Source organism: Saimiri boliviensis, chromosome 16, assembly GCF_048565385.1.
Source record: "Saimiri boliviensis isolate mSaiBol1 chromosome 16, mSaiBol1.pri, whole genome shotgun sequence".
In the NCBI taxonomy this organism is placed as follows: Eukaryota; Metazoa; Chordata; class Mammalia; order Primates; family Cebidae; genus Saimiri; species Saimiri boliviensis.
Genome location: NC_133464.1, coordinates 3,009,897 through 3,028,087, shown reverse-complemented (window position 1 = coordinate 3,028,087; position 18,191 = coordinate 3,009,897). Strand labels below are relative to the sequence as shown.

The window sequence follows — 18,191 nt, the reverse complement described above, 5'->3', positions numbered from 1 at the left end:
GCCACTGCACCTTAACCCCAACAAGCAGAACTTACGTTGCTTATTTTAAGTCATTGCATTAGAATAATAACTGCTCTCTCCATGAGCCTGGGCTTGAAAGAAGGGAAGAAATCCCAGGTTCTCTTCCAACAATCAGGGGTTACCCAAGCCGCCCGAGTTGTCCGGGGCCCCTCTGAGCCGGGCTGCGTCGACCTGGGAAAGGCCGAGGACCAGGCGCCGAGAGGCGGCGGCATGTGCGCGCGGGGCCGAGCGGGTGCGCTGTGTCTGCGGGGCGAGGCCAAGAACCCGACGCAGGAAGGCGGCCGCCCGCCGGCTCGGGCCTAGTCGGCTGCGTCCGCGGGGCCGGGCCGGGGCCGAGGCGGAAGACCGGGCAGGCGGAGGCGGCGGTGGCCGCGCGTGGGGCCGCCCAGCCGGCTGCGTGCACCGCACCTGCCGGGTGAGAGGGCCGGGCTCCCTCCGCGGGTTAGCCGGAAGACGTCCCGCGCGGGCCCGCGGGGGCGCGGTCTGAAGACGTCACTTCCGGCACCGGGGCTGACTTCCTAGTGCGGGAAGGGGCAGAGATTGGTGCAGCCCGGGAGGAAGGAAAGAGGGTGAGGAGAAGCGGCGGCCGAGCGGCTCGGCGTCCGGGGCGGCGGGCTCGCTCCACGCCGTCGGGGGCCCCCGCCGGCGTCGTCCGCCGTGTGGGGAGCGCGCGCCGTGGGCGTCGCTCGGCCTCGTGCGCGGCTTCCCCGCCGCCGGCCGCGGCGCTCAGCGCTTGTGCTCTGTGTTGCAGGTCTACCCGGAGCCGCGGAGCGAGAGCGAGTGCCTGAGCAACATCCGCGAGTTCCTGCGCGGCTGCGGGGCCTCCCTGCGCCTGGAGGTGAGCGCGGGCGGCCGCGGGCCGGGGGAGGGCCGGGGAGACGGGGCCGGGCGCGGGTGGGGGCCTCGCTCCGGCCCGCCGTCTCCTCCGCGCCCGGGTCCCACCCTCCCGGCCGCTCGGGGGCTCGGGATGTGCGGAGCGGGGCGTTGCGGGTCCGGGTAGCGGCCGGGAGGAGGCGGCGCGCGGGCGTCCCCCGGGGCAGGGCGGAGTCCGCGTGTGGAACCCCAGACCTTGCCCTCGCTCCGGTGCGGAAGAGCGGTTCTGGTCGCTCGTGGTGCAGGTGACCGTTTGTCACGGTGTGAGCCCAGTTCTGGCACCTGCCTCGGCCTGAACTCCGCTTTTCGGGACCGTCATCCAGGGCTCGCATGCGGGTCTGGATCAGGCCTTAGAATCCTCAGCAGGTGACCAGGCAAAGTCGTGCAGAAATAAAATGGGCCAAGCCTCCGCCCGCTTCTCCCAGCCGTACTGCTTTCTCTGCTTTTGCTTTCTGAGACCAGAAATTCGGTGGTTTTTCTGTACCCCCAACTTAATGTTTAGGTAAAAGAATTCACATTAACCCGTATCCGAGGTTTAGAAAACATGCTTTCGGGGAACGTACTGGGTGGGGTCTTGATTCCCTGTTGCAAAATGTTGTCACTTGTCTAAACATTGTCGTTCCGGTCTTTCAGAGGCAGTTTCCAGGAATCTAACGGTTTCATTTTATTTTACTGTTGTGATTCTTCCTACACTTGGGGTGGCCCTTTAAATACAGAAATCTAGCTTTGCTTTTCTTGGGATCTGCCTAAGTGGCTGCAGTCGGCCCTGTACTTAGGTCCTGCCTCTTATGTTGCTGCTTTGCCACTCTTAACCTTAGTTTTCTTATCTGTGAACTGAGATGGGCACTATCAAGCTCCCAGGTGAGAGTACAGTTGGCCCTTCGTATCCAAGGTTACCCATCCGTGTTTTCAGCCAACCTTGGATTGAAAATATTGGAGGATGGGGAAACCAATTAAAAAAAAAAATACAGTATAACGATTATTTACGTAGCATTTATAATGTACTAGGTAGTGTATGTAACCTAGAGATGATTTAATGTTTACGAGACGATGCCATTTTGTATAAAACACCTGAGCATCTGAGGGTTTTGATGTCCACGGGGATCCTGGAACCAGTTTTCTGCTGATAAAATCGGACAACTGTGTATGAAAGCATCTTTGTAGAACCCATTATATAGGATAACCCAATTGAGGTTTCTCTTTCCGAAGTATAGTTTCGTGCTATAGGTTTCTCTTCCTGAAGTATATTGTTACAGATTTCTCAGAAAAGCTAGAAGTCTGTGAGGGCAGGTTACATGGAAAGCTCATTTAATTGAAATTAGACATGTAGTAATTCATAGATTAAAGTATTATTGGTGTTGTTAATGATTGTAAACACAAAGAAATTTATTGTTAATATTTCATGTTCGTGAGGAAATTATTACACAAAAGTAAGTACTAGGGGAGATTCCAAGAAACTTAGGGCTCCTTGAAAGGGAAAAAAGACGTTGTTTCAGTAGCCTTTCCGTTTGTTGTATCAGCTTTGTCCTTTTGCAATCCAGCTGCCTTATTGGCTGTGATAATATGCCTTGCTAGTGGCAAGTTTTACTTTTTCTTGGCCTTTGTTGTGAGATTTTGTTATATTATCCTATCCTCTTGAAACTACTGAGTTTTGGTTATACTACCATACTTTTGAAACTCAATTTGCACATTTACGTTCTCTGACTTTTGTGTAAGCCTTTTAAAGAAAGTTTCGTTTTAAAGTAAATTGAGGCCAGCACAGTGGCTTACACCTGTAATTCTAGCACTTTGGGAGGCTGAGGGGGACAGATCACATGAGGTCAGGAGTTTGAGACCAGGTTGGCCAACATGGAGAAACCCTGTCTCTACAAAAAAAAAAAAGAAAAAACACCCAAAAAACAAATAGCCCGGCATGGTAGTGCTCATCTGTAGTCCCAGCTACTCAGGAGGCTGAGGTGGGAGAATCACTTGAATCCCAGAGGTGGAGGTACCAGTGAGCTGAGATTGCACCACTGCACTCCAGCCTGGGTGACAGAGCAAGACTCCATCTCAAAAAAAAAAAAAAAAAAAATTTATTGTTTGTGGGTTTACAAAGGTTCCTCTTGACATTTCATATAGCAACTTTTTTTTATAATTAAGAGTTTATTTAAAGGTTCTCTGGAAGAGAGTTTTCACTAACATATGCCAAGCATCTAGAACAGTGCTTGGCACATAACAGGCTTTCAGTAAATATTTGTTACTCATAGAATGAGCTTGAAGTTGTAATTGATACCAAGTGTTGTTTCATTTTAAAGAAAAATTAGTTTTGACTTACTTTGTGCTATTTTTAAAGAGTAAATATCTCTCTCAATAAATTTAAACAAGAGGCAAATGTTAGTATTCTTCAGGCTTAGTATGAGTCACACTTGCAATTACCTAGGAGATAATAAAAACAAAAATAGGAAAATAGCACATGAAAAACCTGATAAATCATTCAATCACTGTGCTTTTTGGGAAGTTACCCTGAGAAGTCATTCTTTATGGTATGCATCCAGCTCTGGCTTCCAGCCTTGTAAGGTGGTGTGAAGGGATAGGGCTGGGCCCCGAGGGACTTGGTCATGTCCCATGTGGGCCACAGCACAGCAATTTCCCAGTGTTTGACAATTGTTTAGCGAGTGAGGAGGGAAGAGCCTTGCACTTGTGAAATGTGTTCTAGGATTTACACATTTAATTTTCGCAAAATTCTGGAAGGTGGGAAATGGATAAGAAATGTTTTGAAATTACAGACACAAAACTTAAAACTGATAACTTAAATTCTAGATTGGCTTTCATTCTATAGTTTTTTTTTTTGTTTGTTTTGTTTTGTTTTGTTTTTTTTTGAGACAGAGTCTCACTCTGTTGCCAGGCTGGAGTGCAGTGGTGAGATCTTGGCTCACTGCAACTTCTGCCTCCCGGTTTCCAGTGATCCTCTTGCCTCTGCCTCCTGAGTAGCTGGGACTACAGGTGCGTGTCACCACGCCCAGCGAGTTTTTGTATTTTTAATACAGTGAGGGTTTCACCATGTTGGTCAGGATGGTCTCAATGACCTTGTGATCCTCCCTCCTTCGCTTTCCAGAGTGCCGGGGTTACAGGTTTGAGGCACTGGGCCCACCCAGCCTTTTGTTATGTAGTTATAAATGTCAGGGTGCTTTTCTTCCAGGGCTTAGACTAAATTGTGATTGTAACAGATTGTCTTTGGTGTATATACTTTCTTCTTTACTGTCAGTTTCAGCTTTGCTAAGGTTTGTTAAAGGGAAGAAGGACCTAGATTAATACATCAGCTATTTTGATGCATGCTGTCTTTAATTACCTGTAGAAAATTAGATATCCGTCAATTGTTCTGATTATGAAAATATTGTTATAAATTGATTTTAAAGGAATATTGTGTCAATTGCAGTTATTGGTAAACTCTGAGAAGCACTAGGTTTTAAGTTGGAAAACTTTTTTTTTTTTTTTTTTTGAGACGGAGTTTCGCTCTTGTTACCCAGGCTGGAGTGCAATGGCGCGATCTCGGCTCACCGCAACCTCCGCCTCCTGGGTTCGGGCAATTCTCCTGCCTCAGCCTCCTGAGTAGCTGGGATTACAGGCATGCGCCACCATGCCTAGCTAATTTTTTGTATTTTTAGTAGAGATGGGGTTTCACCATGTTGACCAGGATGGTCTCGATCTCTTGACCTCATGATCCACCCGCCTCAGCCTCCCAAAGTGCTGGGAGGGATTACAGGCTTGTGACACCGCGCCTGGCCCGGAAAACTTTTATATTTGGAAAATAAAAAAAATTTAGTGTTGGAAAGCAGTGCAACCTGGATGACTTAATTTTGTTATAACTTTACTTGGCATGCTTAAAAATTTCTTTTCCTCTTAGGGCACGAAAAAACCTGGGCACACAATTTCTCTATATTTGTGTCTCAAAAGCAACTGAAATAATAATTATTAATAAGAATAATGATGATGATGGCTGGGCGCAGTGGCTCATGCCTGCGATCCTAGCACTTCGGGAGTCTGAGGCTGGGGGATCACCTGAGGTTGGGAGTTTGAGAGCAGCCTGGCCAACATGGTGAAACCCCATCTCTGCTAATGGCACCACTGCCCTCCAGCCTGGACAACAGAGCAAAACTCCATCTCAAAAAAAAAAAAAAGAACAATGATGATGATTGTAGAATTTCACATAAGGTTATATACTTGACCTTACTATCAAAGTTAGTAAACCAAGCAAGTGATAGGACATTTCTTTGCACTTTCTTAAATAGCCATGGAGAAATTAAGAGTGATATTTGTTTCCAGTTTTCTGTGCTGTTAATGTGGAATTCTGATTCAAGAGTTGTAGCTATTGTAGGGTGTGTATGTGTGCGCCTATGTGTGCACATGCTTGTTTGTTCACTCAGTAGGTCACGATGAATTAGCTTCCAAGATATTCCAACCGAATACAACATTATCTGATTAGGTATCTGACAACTATGGAAGCAGATGAAATGTAACTGGCAAAAGCAGATTTTATGTTTCTAGGAGAAAGCCGTGTCTGGTTAAAGCCTTCACACCTGTAACATGTTTACCAGTTTTTTATTTCAAGAGCTGAAAGTTGATACAAGATTCCAGTTGTTTAAATGGTACATCATTAAGCTCACGTTAATAATGTGGTTTCAGGAATATTACAAACTATTATTATAATAAAGCTATGGATTTTGACTTAGTTCTGTTTAAAAGAAAGATGTTTATTGTTCTCAATATTAAGTTATATCATACATAATTGAAAAGTGTATGGAGAGTTTGATATTTATGAGACTTTTTTGGTTAACAGTTGACTGTGAACTCACATACAGTGTTACCATCACTGCTTGAAAGGAAAACAAAACATTTCAGATGAAACTGGGTGAGCCTGTTCTCATATTTGCCAAGAGGGAATAAAGCCAGTTTGTCAAGTGTAGGCAAACCACAGCTCTTTCTTCTCATAGACCATTTCTGGAATAGTTATGTTTAACATGATAGGGATGGAAACCCTAATATATGAATAATTGATCTTTCCAGCTCCTTGGCACACCAACTAATACTAAAATTATCTGCAGGTTTCACAGTTGCTGTTCATTTATTTAACTATTCTTCTGGAAAAGTGGAAATCATCCAAAGGCCCAGGTGGTTCAGAACAGAAATCTGCTCTTTTCTTGTCCTCACCCTTGGAAATTTTTGGTTGGTTTTTTAGTCTCTGAGATCAACAGAGCATGAAATGTAGATCAGTAGTCACATAAAACTTGCCTCACATCCAGTTTCTTTTCTTTAATTCTTATATTTTGTTTTTAAATGGACAGATAGTTATAGAGTGCAAGATTATGATGTATGAATGCATTGTGGAATGATTTAAGTCAAGGGAATGAACGTATCCATTACCTCACATATTTCTTATTTCTTTGTGGTAAGAATATTTAAAATCTAATCTTTTAGCAATTTTGAAATATGCTTTCCATTATTATTAACTAGTCACCTGCTGTACAATAGATCGCTAAAATTTATTCCTCCTGTCCAACTGAAATTTTGTGCCCTTTGACTAACATCTTCCCTTTCCCTGTCTAGCTCCTTCCTGTTCCCTCATTCCCAACTCCCTCAGTATCTGGTAACCAGTGTTCTCTGCTTCTGTGAGTTCAGCTTTTTTAAACTTCTCGTATAGGTGAGATCATGTAGTATTTGTCTTTCTGTGCCCTGCTTTCTCTTAGCATATTGTCCTCCAGATTCATTCACTGTTGTTGCAAATAACAGTATTTCCTTTTTTAAAAAGTCTGAATAATAGTCTATTGTGTATATGTCTCACATTTTTTTTATTCTCTCATCTTTCAGTGGACACTCAAATTGGCTGTTGTGAATTGTGCTGCCATGAAAATGGGAGTGCAGCCATCTCTTCAACATACTGATTTTAGTTTCTTTGTCTGTGTACCCAGTAGTGGGATTTCTGGATCATATGATAATTCTGTTTTTAGATTTTTGAGGAATCTCCATACTATTTTCCAGAATGGCTTTATGAATTTATATTCTCACCAACAATGTGCAAGGCTTATCTTTTCTCCATATCCTTGCCAACACCTGATGGTTGTTTCATCTGTTTGATAATAGCCATTCTAAGCTGTTCTACAGGTGTGAGATGCTGTCATGATTTTAATGTGCATTTATCTGATGATTAGTGATGTTGAGCATTTTCTAATCTCTAGGCTGTTTGCATGTCTTTTGAGAAATGTCTGTTCAGGTCCGTTGCTCATCATTCTTTAATCAGATTTTGTTTTTGGTTACTTAATTTTTTGTATAGTTTGTATATTAACTTCGTATCAGATGTATGGTTTGCAAATGCTTGTCCATTTTGTGACTTGCATCTTCATTCTGTTGTTTCCTTTGCTGTGCATAAGCCTTTCAGTTTAATGGAATCTCGTCTGTCTATTTTTGCCTTTGTTTTCTGTGCTTTTGGGATCATATCCAAGAAATCATTGCCCAGACCAATGTCATGGAGCTTTCCGTGGTGCTTACTTCTAGTAGTTTCATAGTTTCAGGTCTTAGAATAAGTTTTTAGTCCATTTCGAGTTGATTTTTGTATGTGATGTGAGACAAAGTTCCAATTTAATTCTTTTGCATGTAGATAATCCAGTTTTTCCAGCACCATTTGTTAAAGACTGTCCTTTCCCCATTGGGCGTTCTTGGCACCTTTGACAAAGATCTGTTGACTGTATTCCGTGTGTTTAATTCTCAGCTCTCTGTTCTGTTCTGTTGGTCTGTATGTCTGCTTTTATGCTAGTGTCGTGCTGTTTTGGCTACTATAGCTTGGTAATACACTGAAATAAGGTAGTGTGATGCCTCCAGCTTTGTTCTTTTTACTCAAGATTGCTTTAGCTATTTGTGTGTGTGTGTTTGTGTGATTCCGTGTGAATTTCAGGATTGTTTTTCTGTTTCTGTGAAGAATACCATTAGAATTTTGATAGATATTGCGTTGAATCTGTGGATCACTTTGGGCAATATGGATGTTTTAACAATACAGGTTGAGCTTGCTGATATGGTTGGCTGTGTCCCTACCCAAATCTCATCTTGAATTGTAATCCCCAGGATCTCCTCAGACATGTGGGGATCATGGGGTTTACAATTCAAGATGAGATGTGGAGTTAGAGATCAGCCTCCGCAACATGGCCAAACCTCATTTCTGCAAAAAAGGAAAATTCAAAATTTTCTATTGTGTAGTGCTGGATCCAGTGGAATCCTAGGAGATTGGATCATACGGGCAGTTTCCCCCATACTGTTCTTGTGATAGTGAGTGAATTCTCTGGAGATCCGATGGCTTTATAAGGGGCTTCTCCCCCTTTGCTCTTCACTCTTCTCTCCCCTCTTGCCCTGTGAAGAGGTGCTTTTCCCCATGATTGTAGGTTTCCTGTGGCCTACCCGGCCATGCGGAACTGTGAGTCATTTAAGCCTCCTTTATAAATTACCCAGTCTCGGGTATGTCTTTTAACAGTGTGAACATGGACTAATATACATGCCAAACCTGAAAATCCAAAATGCCCCCAAATCTGAAACTCTTTCCAGTGTGACACTCAAAGGAAATGCTCTTTGTAATCTTTTGGATTTTTGGGATTTGGGATACTCAACTGGTAAGAATAATGAAAATATCCTTAAATCTGAAATACAAAACACTTCTGGCCCCAGAAGTGTCATTTCTGAGAATGTGTACATGATGCTGAGTAGCACAAAGCACGCTTGTGGCGTGGGTGCTGAATGGTCAGCTCAGCACACTCACAGCTAGTAATTGTGACTTTGATCTTCAGCTGATTTCTCCTGTCTTGACTCTCAGGGTTATTGCTCCCTCCTGGTAGCTGCCCACCACTATCAGGTATTTGTTTTGTGGGGGATGGTGTGGGGGGAAGGAATGTAGTTTCTGGCTTGAACCCGTTTGTTGGGTTGCTGTCCTGCCCTGCCACTGGCCAGCTGTGGCATCTGCAAAATGGGAATCACATGTGCTTGCTCTTTGTGTTGGTCATGAGGGATTACATGAATTCATGCAGAACTCTTAGAACAGTGCCTGGTAAGTAGGAGGTGAGAAAGAGACATTAGCTGTTATGATCATTTTCATTATTCTTTCGTGTAGTTGGAGCCATGTGGTATATTTTAAAAAATCTTTACCGAGGGTTCCATATTCATTTTATAATCTTCAGTAAATAGAGCTAGGTAACAAGAAAACAGAAAAGTTGTATAATGGTACCATCTAGAGACATTAGTGTTAAAATTAGTATTTCCTTTTTGGTCATTTAAAAAAAAACTGTTCCAAGTATGTATATACTTTAAAAATAACCATGACATCATAGATACATATAACGTTTTATAACATGCTTTAACTTGATACAGTAAGACTTTTCTCATGTTAAATATTTATTTTACTATGGATTTTAATTACTGCCTCTTAGTTCCTGATAATAATCCTCAGTTTTGGATATACAGGTGGATTCTAAGTTTTCATGGTCGTGAATGGTGAGTTAGATGATGGACATTTCTGTACCACACCCTTAATCTTTGATTTACTTTGTAGGATAAATTCCCTGATAGGCACTGCAAGGCCAAAGGTGGGGACTTTCAAAGGTTTTGAACACCTGTCACTGTATGGCTCCAGAGGACTTTTGCCAATAGCAGTACATGAGAGTACTCCTTACTGCACTGTGGCTGTCCTGTGACTGTCTTGTATCTGTTACGTATTTTCTTTCTCTTAGGAAGATGGAAAACCTGTTATGGATTAACCTTTTGGCTTTTCTTTCTTGTATCTTGCTCAGTCCTTTACATTTCTGGGGACATTGCAAACTAAAATAAATGTAAGGCACTCAACATTTCCTACATTAGACTTTTGAAAGAGGATATGAAAGAAAAGCTGCTAGAATGGGAAATAAAAGTTGAAAACCCCAGAAACTTGCAGTGTTTTATCAGCTGCTGCACAAGTAACCTGGCATGGCACTGGCTGAGACATTCTTTGGCCACTCTGTACAAGCTAGAGCTCTGGCTATAAATGCATCTTGAGGCTGTCTGCACAGGTGAGAGGGCAGGTTTTCATTTTCTCACTTTACTGTCGAGAGAATTCGAAAGTAATTCATTCAGGTGGGCAGTCCAGCATTGTAAGGAGCTGAGATAATTTAGTGAGAAGTTTTGGAAAAGAAATTACCTTACCTATTTCTAAAATACTCATCTTCCCTGTGTCTTTCTGAAGGACAAATTATTTTATTATGCTGCTTTGCCTAATGCTTAGTTTTCATTTAGATTTTTTTTTTAGCCAAGATTGTGATTAGGATTTTGTCCACAAGAATAGTGAAAAATATTAATACTTTTGAAAGAATTAAAACATGGGGACAACTTATTGAAACTCAAAAGTAAATCTATAGTCTCTTTGTGATGAGATGCCCAGCCAAGTGTTGTCTTTGTTGTAGATTCAGAGAGATGAGGAGGTAAACCGTTTACTCAGACTTGGCATTGAAGGTTTATGAAGCACCGAAGATACGTTTGAGGCATTCTTTTTAGCCGGGCATCTTCCGTGCTGTTGATACTGAGCATGAAACGGTTGGTTACAACATAGTGTTTATTGACTGATTTATTGAAGAAACTCTTGGAGTCAGTTTATTCCTATGTAGAACTTTAGGAAGTAAAGTAAAGAAATGATTGTTTGGGAGAGCAGACATATTCCCTGAACATTTTATAGGTAGTTTAAGGACAGTTTCGTTCAGATACTGTAGTTGTGTTTTAATTTTACGTGGCAAGAAGTATCAGAGGTGGCCCTCTGTCTTGTACCTTAGTGCCTTGCTATACTGTCTGGCTGGGTGAACACAGAGTGTTCCTGTGTATCCAGGCTGCTTTTCTAGTGTACACAACTAGACTTTCCCCTTCATTTCAGATGTTTGGAATGTCTAATTGTCTAGATCAGCACTATTCAATAGACATATATTGGGAGCCATAGGTGTGATTTAAAATTTTTTAGTAACTGTATTTAAAAAGTGAAATCAAGTTAATTTTTTTTTTTTTTGAGACAGAGTTTTGCTCTTGTTACCCAGGCTGGAGTGCAATGGCACAATCTCGGCTCACCGCAACCTCCGCCTCCTGGGTTCAAGCAGTTCTCCCACCTCAGCCTCCTGAGTAGCTGGGACTACAGGCATGTGCTAGCATGCCCAGCTAATTTTTGTATTTTTAGTAGAGATGGGGTTTCAGCATGTTGACCAGGATGGTCTTGATCTCTTGACCTCGTCATCCACCCACCTTGGCCTCCCAAAGTGCTGGGATTATAGGCATGAGCCACCACGCCCAGCCAAAATCAAGTTAACTTTTATTTTTCATTTATAAATTTTTATTTATTTATTTATTTATTTATTTATTTTTGAGACAGGGTTTTTCTCTGTTACCCAGACTGGAGTACAGTGGTGTGATCACAGCTTACTGCAGCCCCCACCTCCCAAGTAGCTGAGACTACAGGCATGTGCCACCATGCCTGACCAATTTTTGTATTTTTTTTATAGAGATGAGGTTTTGCCATGTTGCCCAGGCTGATCTCTTAACTCGTGGGCTCAAGCAGTCTATCCACCTTGGCCTCCCAGAATGTTGGGATTATAGGCATAAGCTGCTGTGCCTGGCCTAAAGTTAATTTTGAATGATGCGTTCTGTTTAACCCAGTGTATCCGTAAAATTATTCCAACAATAATTGATACATAAATATTAATGATGTATTTAATTTCTCCACATTGAGTCTATAAATCTGGTTGGAATTCGTTACGGCCACAGCACATCTCGGTTTGTGTTAGCACACTTCAGTTGCTCAGCAGCTTGCCTGCGAGTGGCTCCTGTATTGCATGTTGCGTTGAGATTATTTAAGTGGCTGGAGAAATGCAATCATCTTTGAAATGAAATGGGACCAGCGTTTGTTGAGAGCAAATGGTGTGCCTGGGCATTTCGCATGTTCTGTTTTGTTTACACCTCACAATTCCCTGCAGAGAAGGTGGCAGTTTCCCACTTAGTAGATGAGGAAGCTGAGACTTGAGGTCATTCAGAGGTCCCAGTCCCATCTCAGCCAGTGAAGAGTCGGAATTTGGACTCGGGTTCAGCTGCTCCACTGGCTGGGTTCTTCATACAAGCATGCTGCTGCATGGCGTGGCATTAGGTGAGGTATTTAACAACAGCAAGGCAATACTCTTAGGCTGACACCTGGCAAGGCCCATGGGCAAGTTCCCAAGAGAACTTAACCTGGTGACAGGGTCTGCCTTGCGGGCGTGCGACTAGTGTTGGCACACAGGGTTCCGTGCTTAGTTTCATGTTCTGCTGTTTTCACCAGAAACTCTTAAGAATTTTTTGACAAGGAGCTTTGCGTTCCCAGTTCATGCTGGACCCTGCACTTCTGTACTTGTTCCAGCTGCTGCTGCTGTTCTCAGAGGTCTGATCAATACAGCATTAAGCAGCATTTTCTGAGTGCCTATTATGGCCTAGACCCTATTGTGAAGTGTGTGTTTACCCAGTTTAAAAGCAGCTGTCTCAAGTTGGTATCATCATTTTCCTCACACGACTGCGTCCCTGACCCCAAGCGAGCGGAATTGAGATAAGAATAACCCTCAGCAGTCCTTGCTGTTAAACAATTGCTTGCTTAAGTACATCCTCCTGATAGGAAGTTAAGATAACTTGTCATTGCTTACGCATTAAAAATTGCCACAGCTTCCAAGGCGGCCACCATTTTACTTGTCGGTAATAAAGACCCATGATAATACTGGCTGTGGGTTTTGTTTTTCTGAAGGATCCTTTTGGGAATCCCATGTTGGCATGCATGGTAAAAGGATGGGAAGTTGGAGTCAGTTTGAACTTACTGGTCAGAGAACATGGTGGTGGTGAATGGAGGGGAAGAGCCTCTCTGAGGAATCGGAGAGAACTTTCTACTCACGTTACATCTAACTAGCCAGAGGATGGGCGTTGGGACGTATCCTTGTAAGGTTCCTTCAAAGCCTGAGTTGTGTAAGTCAGTGATGCTGCTACTTCCTAGAGGAGCTACCAGTTTAATAATAGGACTTAGCCCCAGATTCTGGTCTGCCTTTTTGGCCCTTGATGTGGGGCATAGCTCCCTTAGTAGGTGTTCATGCCTGGCCCAGGTGGGCAGCTGTGTAAGTCCTTCCAGTGCAGCTGGTCAGTCGGTCTCACCCAAGGATTGTGTCCCTGGTATCTCAGCTAGTTGTTCAGCAAGAACTGGCAGCACTTCACACATAGTAGTGAGGCTGTTTTGCCGCCACGTAAATGCAGTTCAGTTTTGCCTAACGTGAAAATTCTAAGTTTCTGTGTACCCTCTTGCTACCCGCAAGGAGGAGGCTTGGAGAAAAATGTGTGACATGAGATCCCTGGTGGTCTTTGGGCAGATGGGGGAAGGGATGTGATGTGAGTTTTAACAGGATTATTTTGGCTGCTGTTTTGAGTATAAACTGCAAGGCTCAAGGGCAAAAGCACAGAAAGCAAAGAGGACAGGATGGCAGCAATCTAGGTGACCTCCCAGGTGCTGGGTGGCTCGAACCACAGTCCAGTCACCATAGGTAGCAGGAGAGGTTGAATTCTAGTTTTATCAAGAAGGTAGAGATGAGGTGATTTACAGATGGACCAGATGGGGTATGCAGGAGAGGAGTCAAGTAGGACCAAAGGTTTGGCCTGAGCAGTTAGAAGAAGTTGCCTTTGGGATGGGGATGTCTGGCGGGGCCAGGCGTGGGCACTCAGCTTCAGACATGCTCCATCAGGGTACCTGTGAGATGCCTCCGTGAAGATCCATGTGCAGGTCTGGAGTTAGGGATATGGCCTGGGCTGGAAAATATCAGTTTCAAAGTTCTGCAGAAGCAGGTTCTGATTGTTTAGAGTGATATTCCTGTTAGTCTGTGTCATGTGGAAGAGAGTCTTAAACATGTAATGTGGGCGGGTGCTGCAGAGAGGAGGACGTTCATGCCGCAGAGAGAGTGAATGAAGGAATACCTGGCGAAGGGGTGGCGGAGGAAGTGAGGAGGTGTTAGTCCCGGGACGTCCTAGGCCCACTACACGTGCGTGCCATGTTGCTCATTTCCTGGCCGAGCTGTAAGCACCTGAGCAAACTGGTGGCTTGTTCCTGGGTCAGGTGTATCCACAGCAGTCACTCAGTGCCAGGGTAGTTAGGTCTTCTTTATTATCAGAAAAATCACAGAGAAGCACTGTGTGAAAATAGGTTTGCGGTCATGTAGTGTGAAAGTTGGCAAAGATATGAGCTCTGGGCTGTTTTGTATATGAGGTTAGAAGAAGCCAAGGACACAGTGTCATCAAGTTGTATTTTATAATTCTTTCATCCAGTAAGACTTGTACATAGCTTAAAAGATAAATGGTGCTTAGGGCCTCAGAAGGAAGCAGTCGTCCCACACTCTCCTTCTCCCAGAAACGAACTCTCAGCTGGTGTTTCTTCTTGGTTTTTATTTCCTCCTTTTCATATTGTATCCTGGCACTGGTTTTTTTTTTTTTTTTTTTTTAAATCAGTTTTAGTTAATAACTAAGATGGGGTAGCTCTATTGATCTCCTTGCATCACTCCCTGTTCCCCAGTTCAGGAGAATACTACTTTGCTCCTGCGTGTGTAACGTGAGATCCCTTGATGCAGTGTCAATTGTTTTGGCCAGTGTTTTTTCTTAGTTGTAAATGACAAGTGTGCATTCTGAGCAAAGAGTGTTACAGGCATATGTGAAGGGAAATGTCCATTCACTCCCCTCTCTCCCTCCTAAACCCCCTAACCCTGCTTCCCACTGGAGCCACTGTTGAATGCTGATGCACGTATGGGCTCTAATTTTTCAGGAACTGAGGCCATACTAGGTGTGCTCTTGTGCAGTTTGCCTCTTTCCACGGAGACTGTAGCACCTTTCCTGTGGGCACCACTGTGGTGGGCACCACACAGGAGCCAGATAGTCCCATAAGGCACATTCCAGGATTGGGGGCCCCCTCAGGACAGAACGCCAGAGCCACCCCTTCCTCACAGGACTCTTCTCAGTGTGACAGTGTGCAGTTTTGGTAGCAGAACAGGGTGACTGTCCAGCCTCCGTAACGTTCCCTCCTTGGCAGAGTGATTTCCTTGTGCCCAGTTCGCCTCTTGGGGAGTTGGGCACCAGGAGCCTGAGGAGAGGGTCCTGGCTTACTCGGTGTCTGTTCTCTTGTCCGGGTCGTAGAGAGTCCGTCAGGGTTGAGATGGCCAGGGTGGCTCGAGTGGAAGGTGCCAGCCCTTGCCGGTGCTGGCTTGGGTGCCTCGCCTGGTCTCCTCCACTCTGTCTCTGCGGCGGGTGACAGCTGTGTGAGGCCCCGCTGGGCAGGGGTGTGGATCCCCTCCAGCCCTGCCCAGCCACCTAGCAGCTGTTGCTGTTCCAGGCTCAGAGTTCCCTCCTCCTGCAGATTTCTTCAAGCTCTTCATGCTGCCTCGAGGATAAACACGAGTGGAGAGTTGATACTTTTCCTTCCATGTCTTTATGTTCTCAGAATGCGCCAAGAACTTGGAATATTAACAGAGGTTTCCGCATAAAGGTGGATAAAATAGACAAGAATTGTTCAGGTTCAGTCTTGAAAGGTAATGACTGAAAAGAGATATCCTTATAGATTATGCAGTTTTGAAGGTTGTTTCCCCCAGAACCAAATCACGGAATCCCCAAACTTGGGTTTAATTTTTTGAAGCTTGAGAGATGATTTTTGAAAATAAGTAAAGGAAGTATTAAAGGTGTAAAAATGGCATACTTTTGTAGTCTTGATGTGTTAACGTCCAAGAAAGTGGTACTGTGTTGAGAGAATAGGTTCCTTAATGACCGGTCTTCAGTGACTTGTTCACCAAAACCAGGAGTATTAGATGATGTGAGGATGGTAGGTGACAGTGCTCCTTCAGTATGTTCTTTGGTACTTGTGCCAGAGATGATGCAGGCAGCAATTCACTGTTCACAATTTGAGGCAGACCTTATCATTTCTCTTTAAGTCAGTAGTTCTGAACTTTTGGGTGTTCAGTAGTTTGGGAAGTTGGCTTAGGTAACAAATAATGACAATAATGGTTAAGTTTGGGGGTACCTACCATAGGGATGTGCCAGGCAGTGGTGTATCTGTTTAACATGTGCTAGTTTCTTTAATCCCTACGAAAGTCGCTTCGTGTCGTTGGGAAGAGAAGAATGTCGTGTTAAGAGAGACCTGGTTACTGCCACTGTATTAGTCTATTCTCACGTTGCTATAAATACCCGCTATAAAGAAAAGAGTGTTAATTGGCTCATGGTTCCACAGGCTGTACAGGAAGCATGATGTTGTCATCTACCCTGTTTCTGGAGAGGCCTCAGGAAACTTACAATCATGGTGGAAGGTGAAGGGGAAACTGGCTGGTCTTACCTGGCTGGAGCAGGAGCAGGAGAAGGGGAGGTGCCACGCACCTTGAAACAATCAGATCTCACGAGCACACACACGCCATCATGGGAGCAGCACCAAGGGGAAATCTGTCCCCCATGATCCAGCTACCTCCCAGCAGGCGCCACCTCCAACATTGGAGATGACGCTTTGACATGAGATTTGAGTTGTCAGCCACAGAGGCTTCTTCCTCATATGTGTATTGGTAACCAGTACGCTGCTGGAGCTACGGGGACCTTGTTTGTGAGACGTTTGGAAGATTTTTTTTTTTTAATGGAATTATATTATTTGGAGTCTTCGTTTTTACTGTAAAATTCTATTTATATGCTGTTAAATTGATGGACATGTAATGATCACCTGTTTGCTAGACACCATTCTAATTGCTGGAGGTGGCTTGATGAGTAGGGGAGGAGGGGCCCTGCCCTCAGGGAGTGTAATTCTAGTTGGGGGAACTCTTAAGCAAAGGGATGACTGTGTGAACAAATAAAAATACTGTGGGAACAACTGCAGAATATTACAGGGTGAGGCGAAAGAGTGCCCGAGTGCTGACAGCTTGGGTCATCAGAGAAGGCCACGATGCTTTTAGGGTTTACTCGCACAGCCAACGTGATAAAAGCTAGCCAATCTTCTTCTTCTTTCTTCTTCTTCTTTGTTTTTCGGAGACAGTCTTGTTCTGTTCTGGAGTGCAGTCGTGTGATCTTGGCTCACTGTAACCTCTGCCACCTGGGTTCAAGCAATTCTCATGCTTCAGCCTCTCAAGTAGCAGTGATTACAGGCATGTGCCCACCATGCCTGGCTAACTTTCGTATTTTTAGTAGAGACAGGGTCTTGCTGTGTTGTCCAGGCTGGCCTTGAACTCCTGGTCTCAAGTGATCTACTGCCTCAGCCTCCTGAAGTGCTGGGATTATAGGCATGAGCCACTGTGTTTGGTGCAGTTAGTCAATCTTCCGAGGAAGATTGAACATGGATGTCAGAATTGCTCTTCTGTTGACCGTTTTCTTCTTCCTAACCGGAATTCTTTTCTATTTTATATCTGATACAGGGAAGCTGGGTGAGAATTGATCATGTTACCTGTGTCATCAGTGGCCTTGCACGAGGCTGCTCAAGTCTTCCTGCCTTTACTGAATGCAGTGCTGAGTGGCTGGGGAAAGTGCTGTGTGTCAGCCTTAGGCCAGATTCACTTTCTTAGTGGAAGGTTCCTTGCTGGGAGATGATGGTGGCCGGCCCGAGGGTCTGGCTCTGCTCGGAGAGGACTAGGAAGAACCCTGCTGAGGTGGCGCCCAGGCCTCTGCAAGTGTGTTTGAGAGCCTGCTGCTGTGTGTTTGAGGTGAAAATGGGAGACGTGCTTGTTAGGTACTTGGGACAAGAAGTTTGATTTGGGAATTCAATTTATGGCAGATAACAGATAATTGGTCTCAGTCTTTTCTGTTGCAGATATAAAAAGCAGCAGTGGTAATCTTTAATTTTTGAAAGCATTTTATCATTTTTCTATTTGTATTCATAAGAAAAGCAAATTCATACTAAATATCCATCATAAAATAGGGAACCAATAATTTTGTGTGGGCTGGATTTTCTTTTTTTAAAATTATCGTTTGAAATCTATTAAGCAAGGGCTTGAACAAAAATGAAAGAACTGGCTTTTTTACTTTAAGTTTAAGCTCACCAATGCACTCCTAGAATTACTTTTTCTTCAGCAGTCCGTATCACCGAATTGAATTAACCTGAGGAAGATACACATGCTTCTGATGGGTGTGTTTTTTCACAGCATTTTGTTTGTGATGAGGAGGCTAAGATATTTTAAACCGTGGTCTGGCACTGCTGTTACCATGAAGATTGGATGTATTTGGGTTTTGGTTGTAGCCAAGCCTTGCTTGGGGAGCTGTGTGTGCAGGGGTGT

General features: G+C 44.1%; 1 protein-coding gene across 11 annotated transcripts in view; it reads left to right on the top strand.

The window, feature by feature from the left end:
- The window catches only part of ARHGEF7 (Rho guanine nucleotide exchange factor 7), a 184,035-nt gene that overhangs the window by 35,627 nt on the left and 130,217 nt on the right, over nucleotides 1-18,191 (top strand). For 9 of the 11 annotated variants that reach the window (XM_074387439.1, XM_039473192.2, XM_039473193.2 and 6 more), the window contains exon 2: nucleotides 773-859. In XM_074387439.1, the coding sequence (XP_074243540.1) occupies nucleotides 773-859 (87 nt within the window). Of the gene's footprint in view, nucleotides 1-502; nucleotides 591-772; nucleotides 860-18,191 lie in introns of those variants that run through there. The other 2 variants (XM_074387442.1, XM_039473199.2) reach the window with 2 other exon arrangements.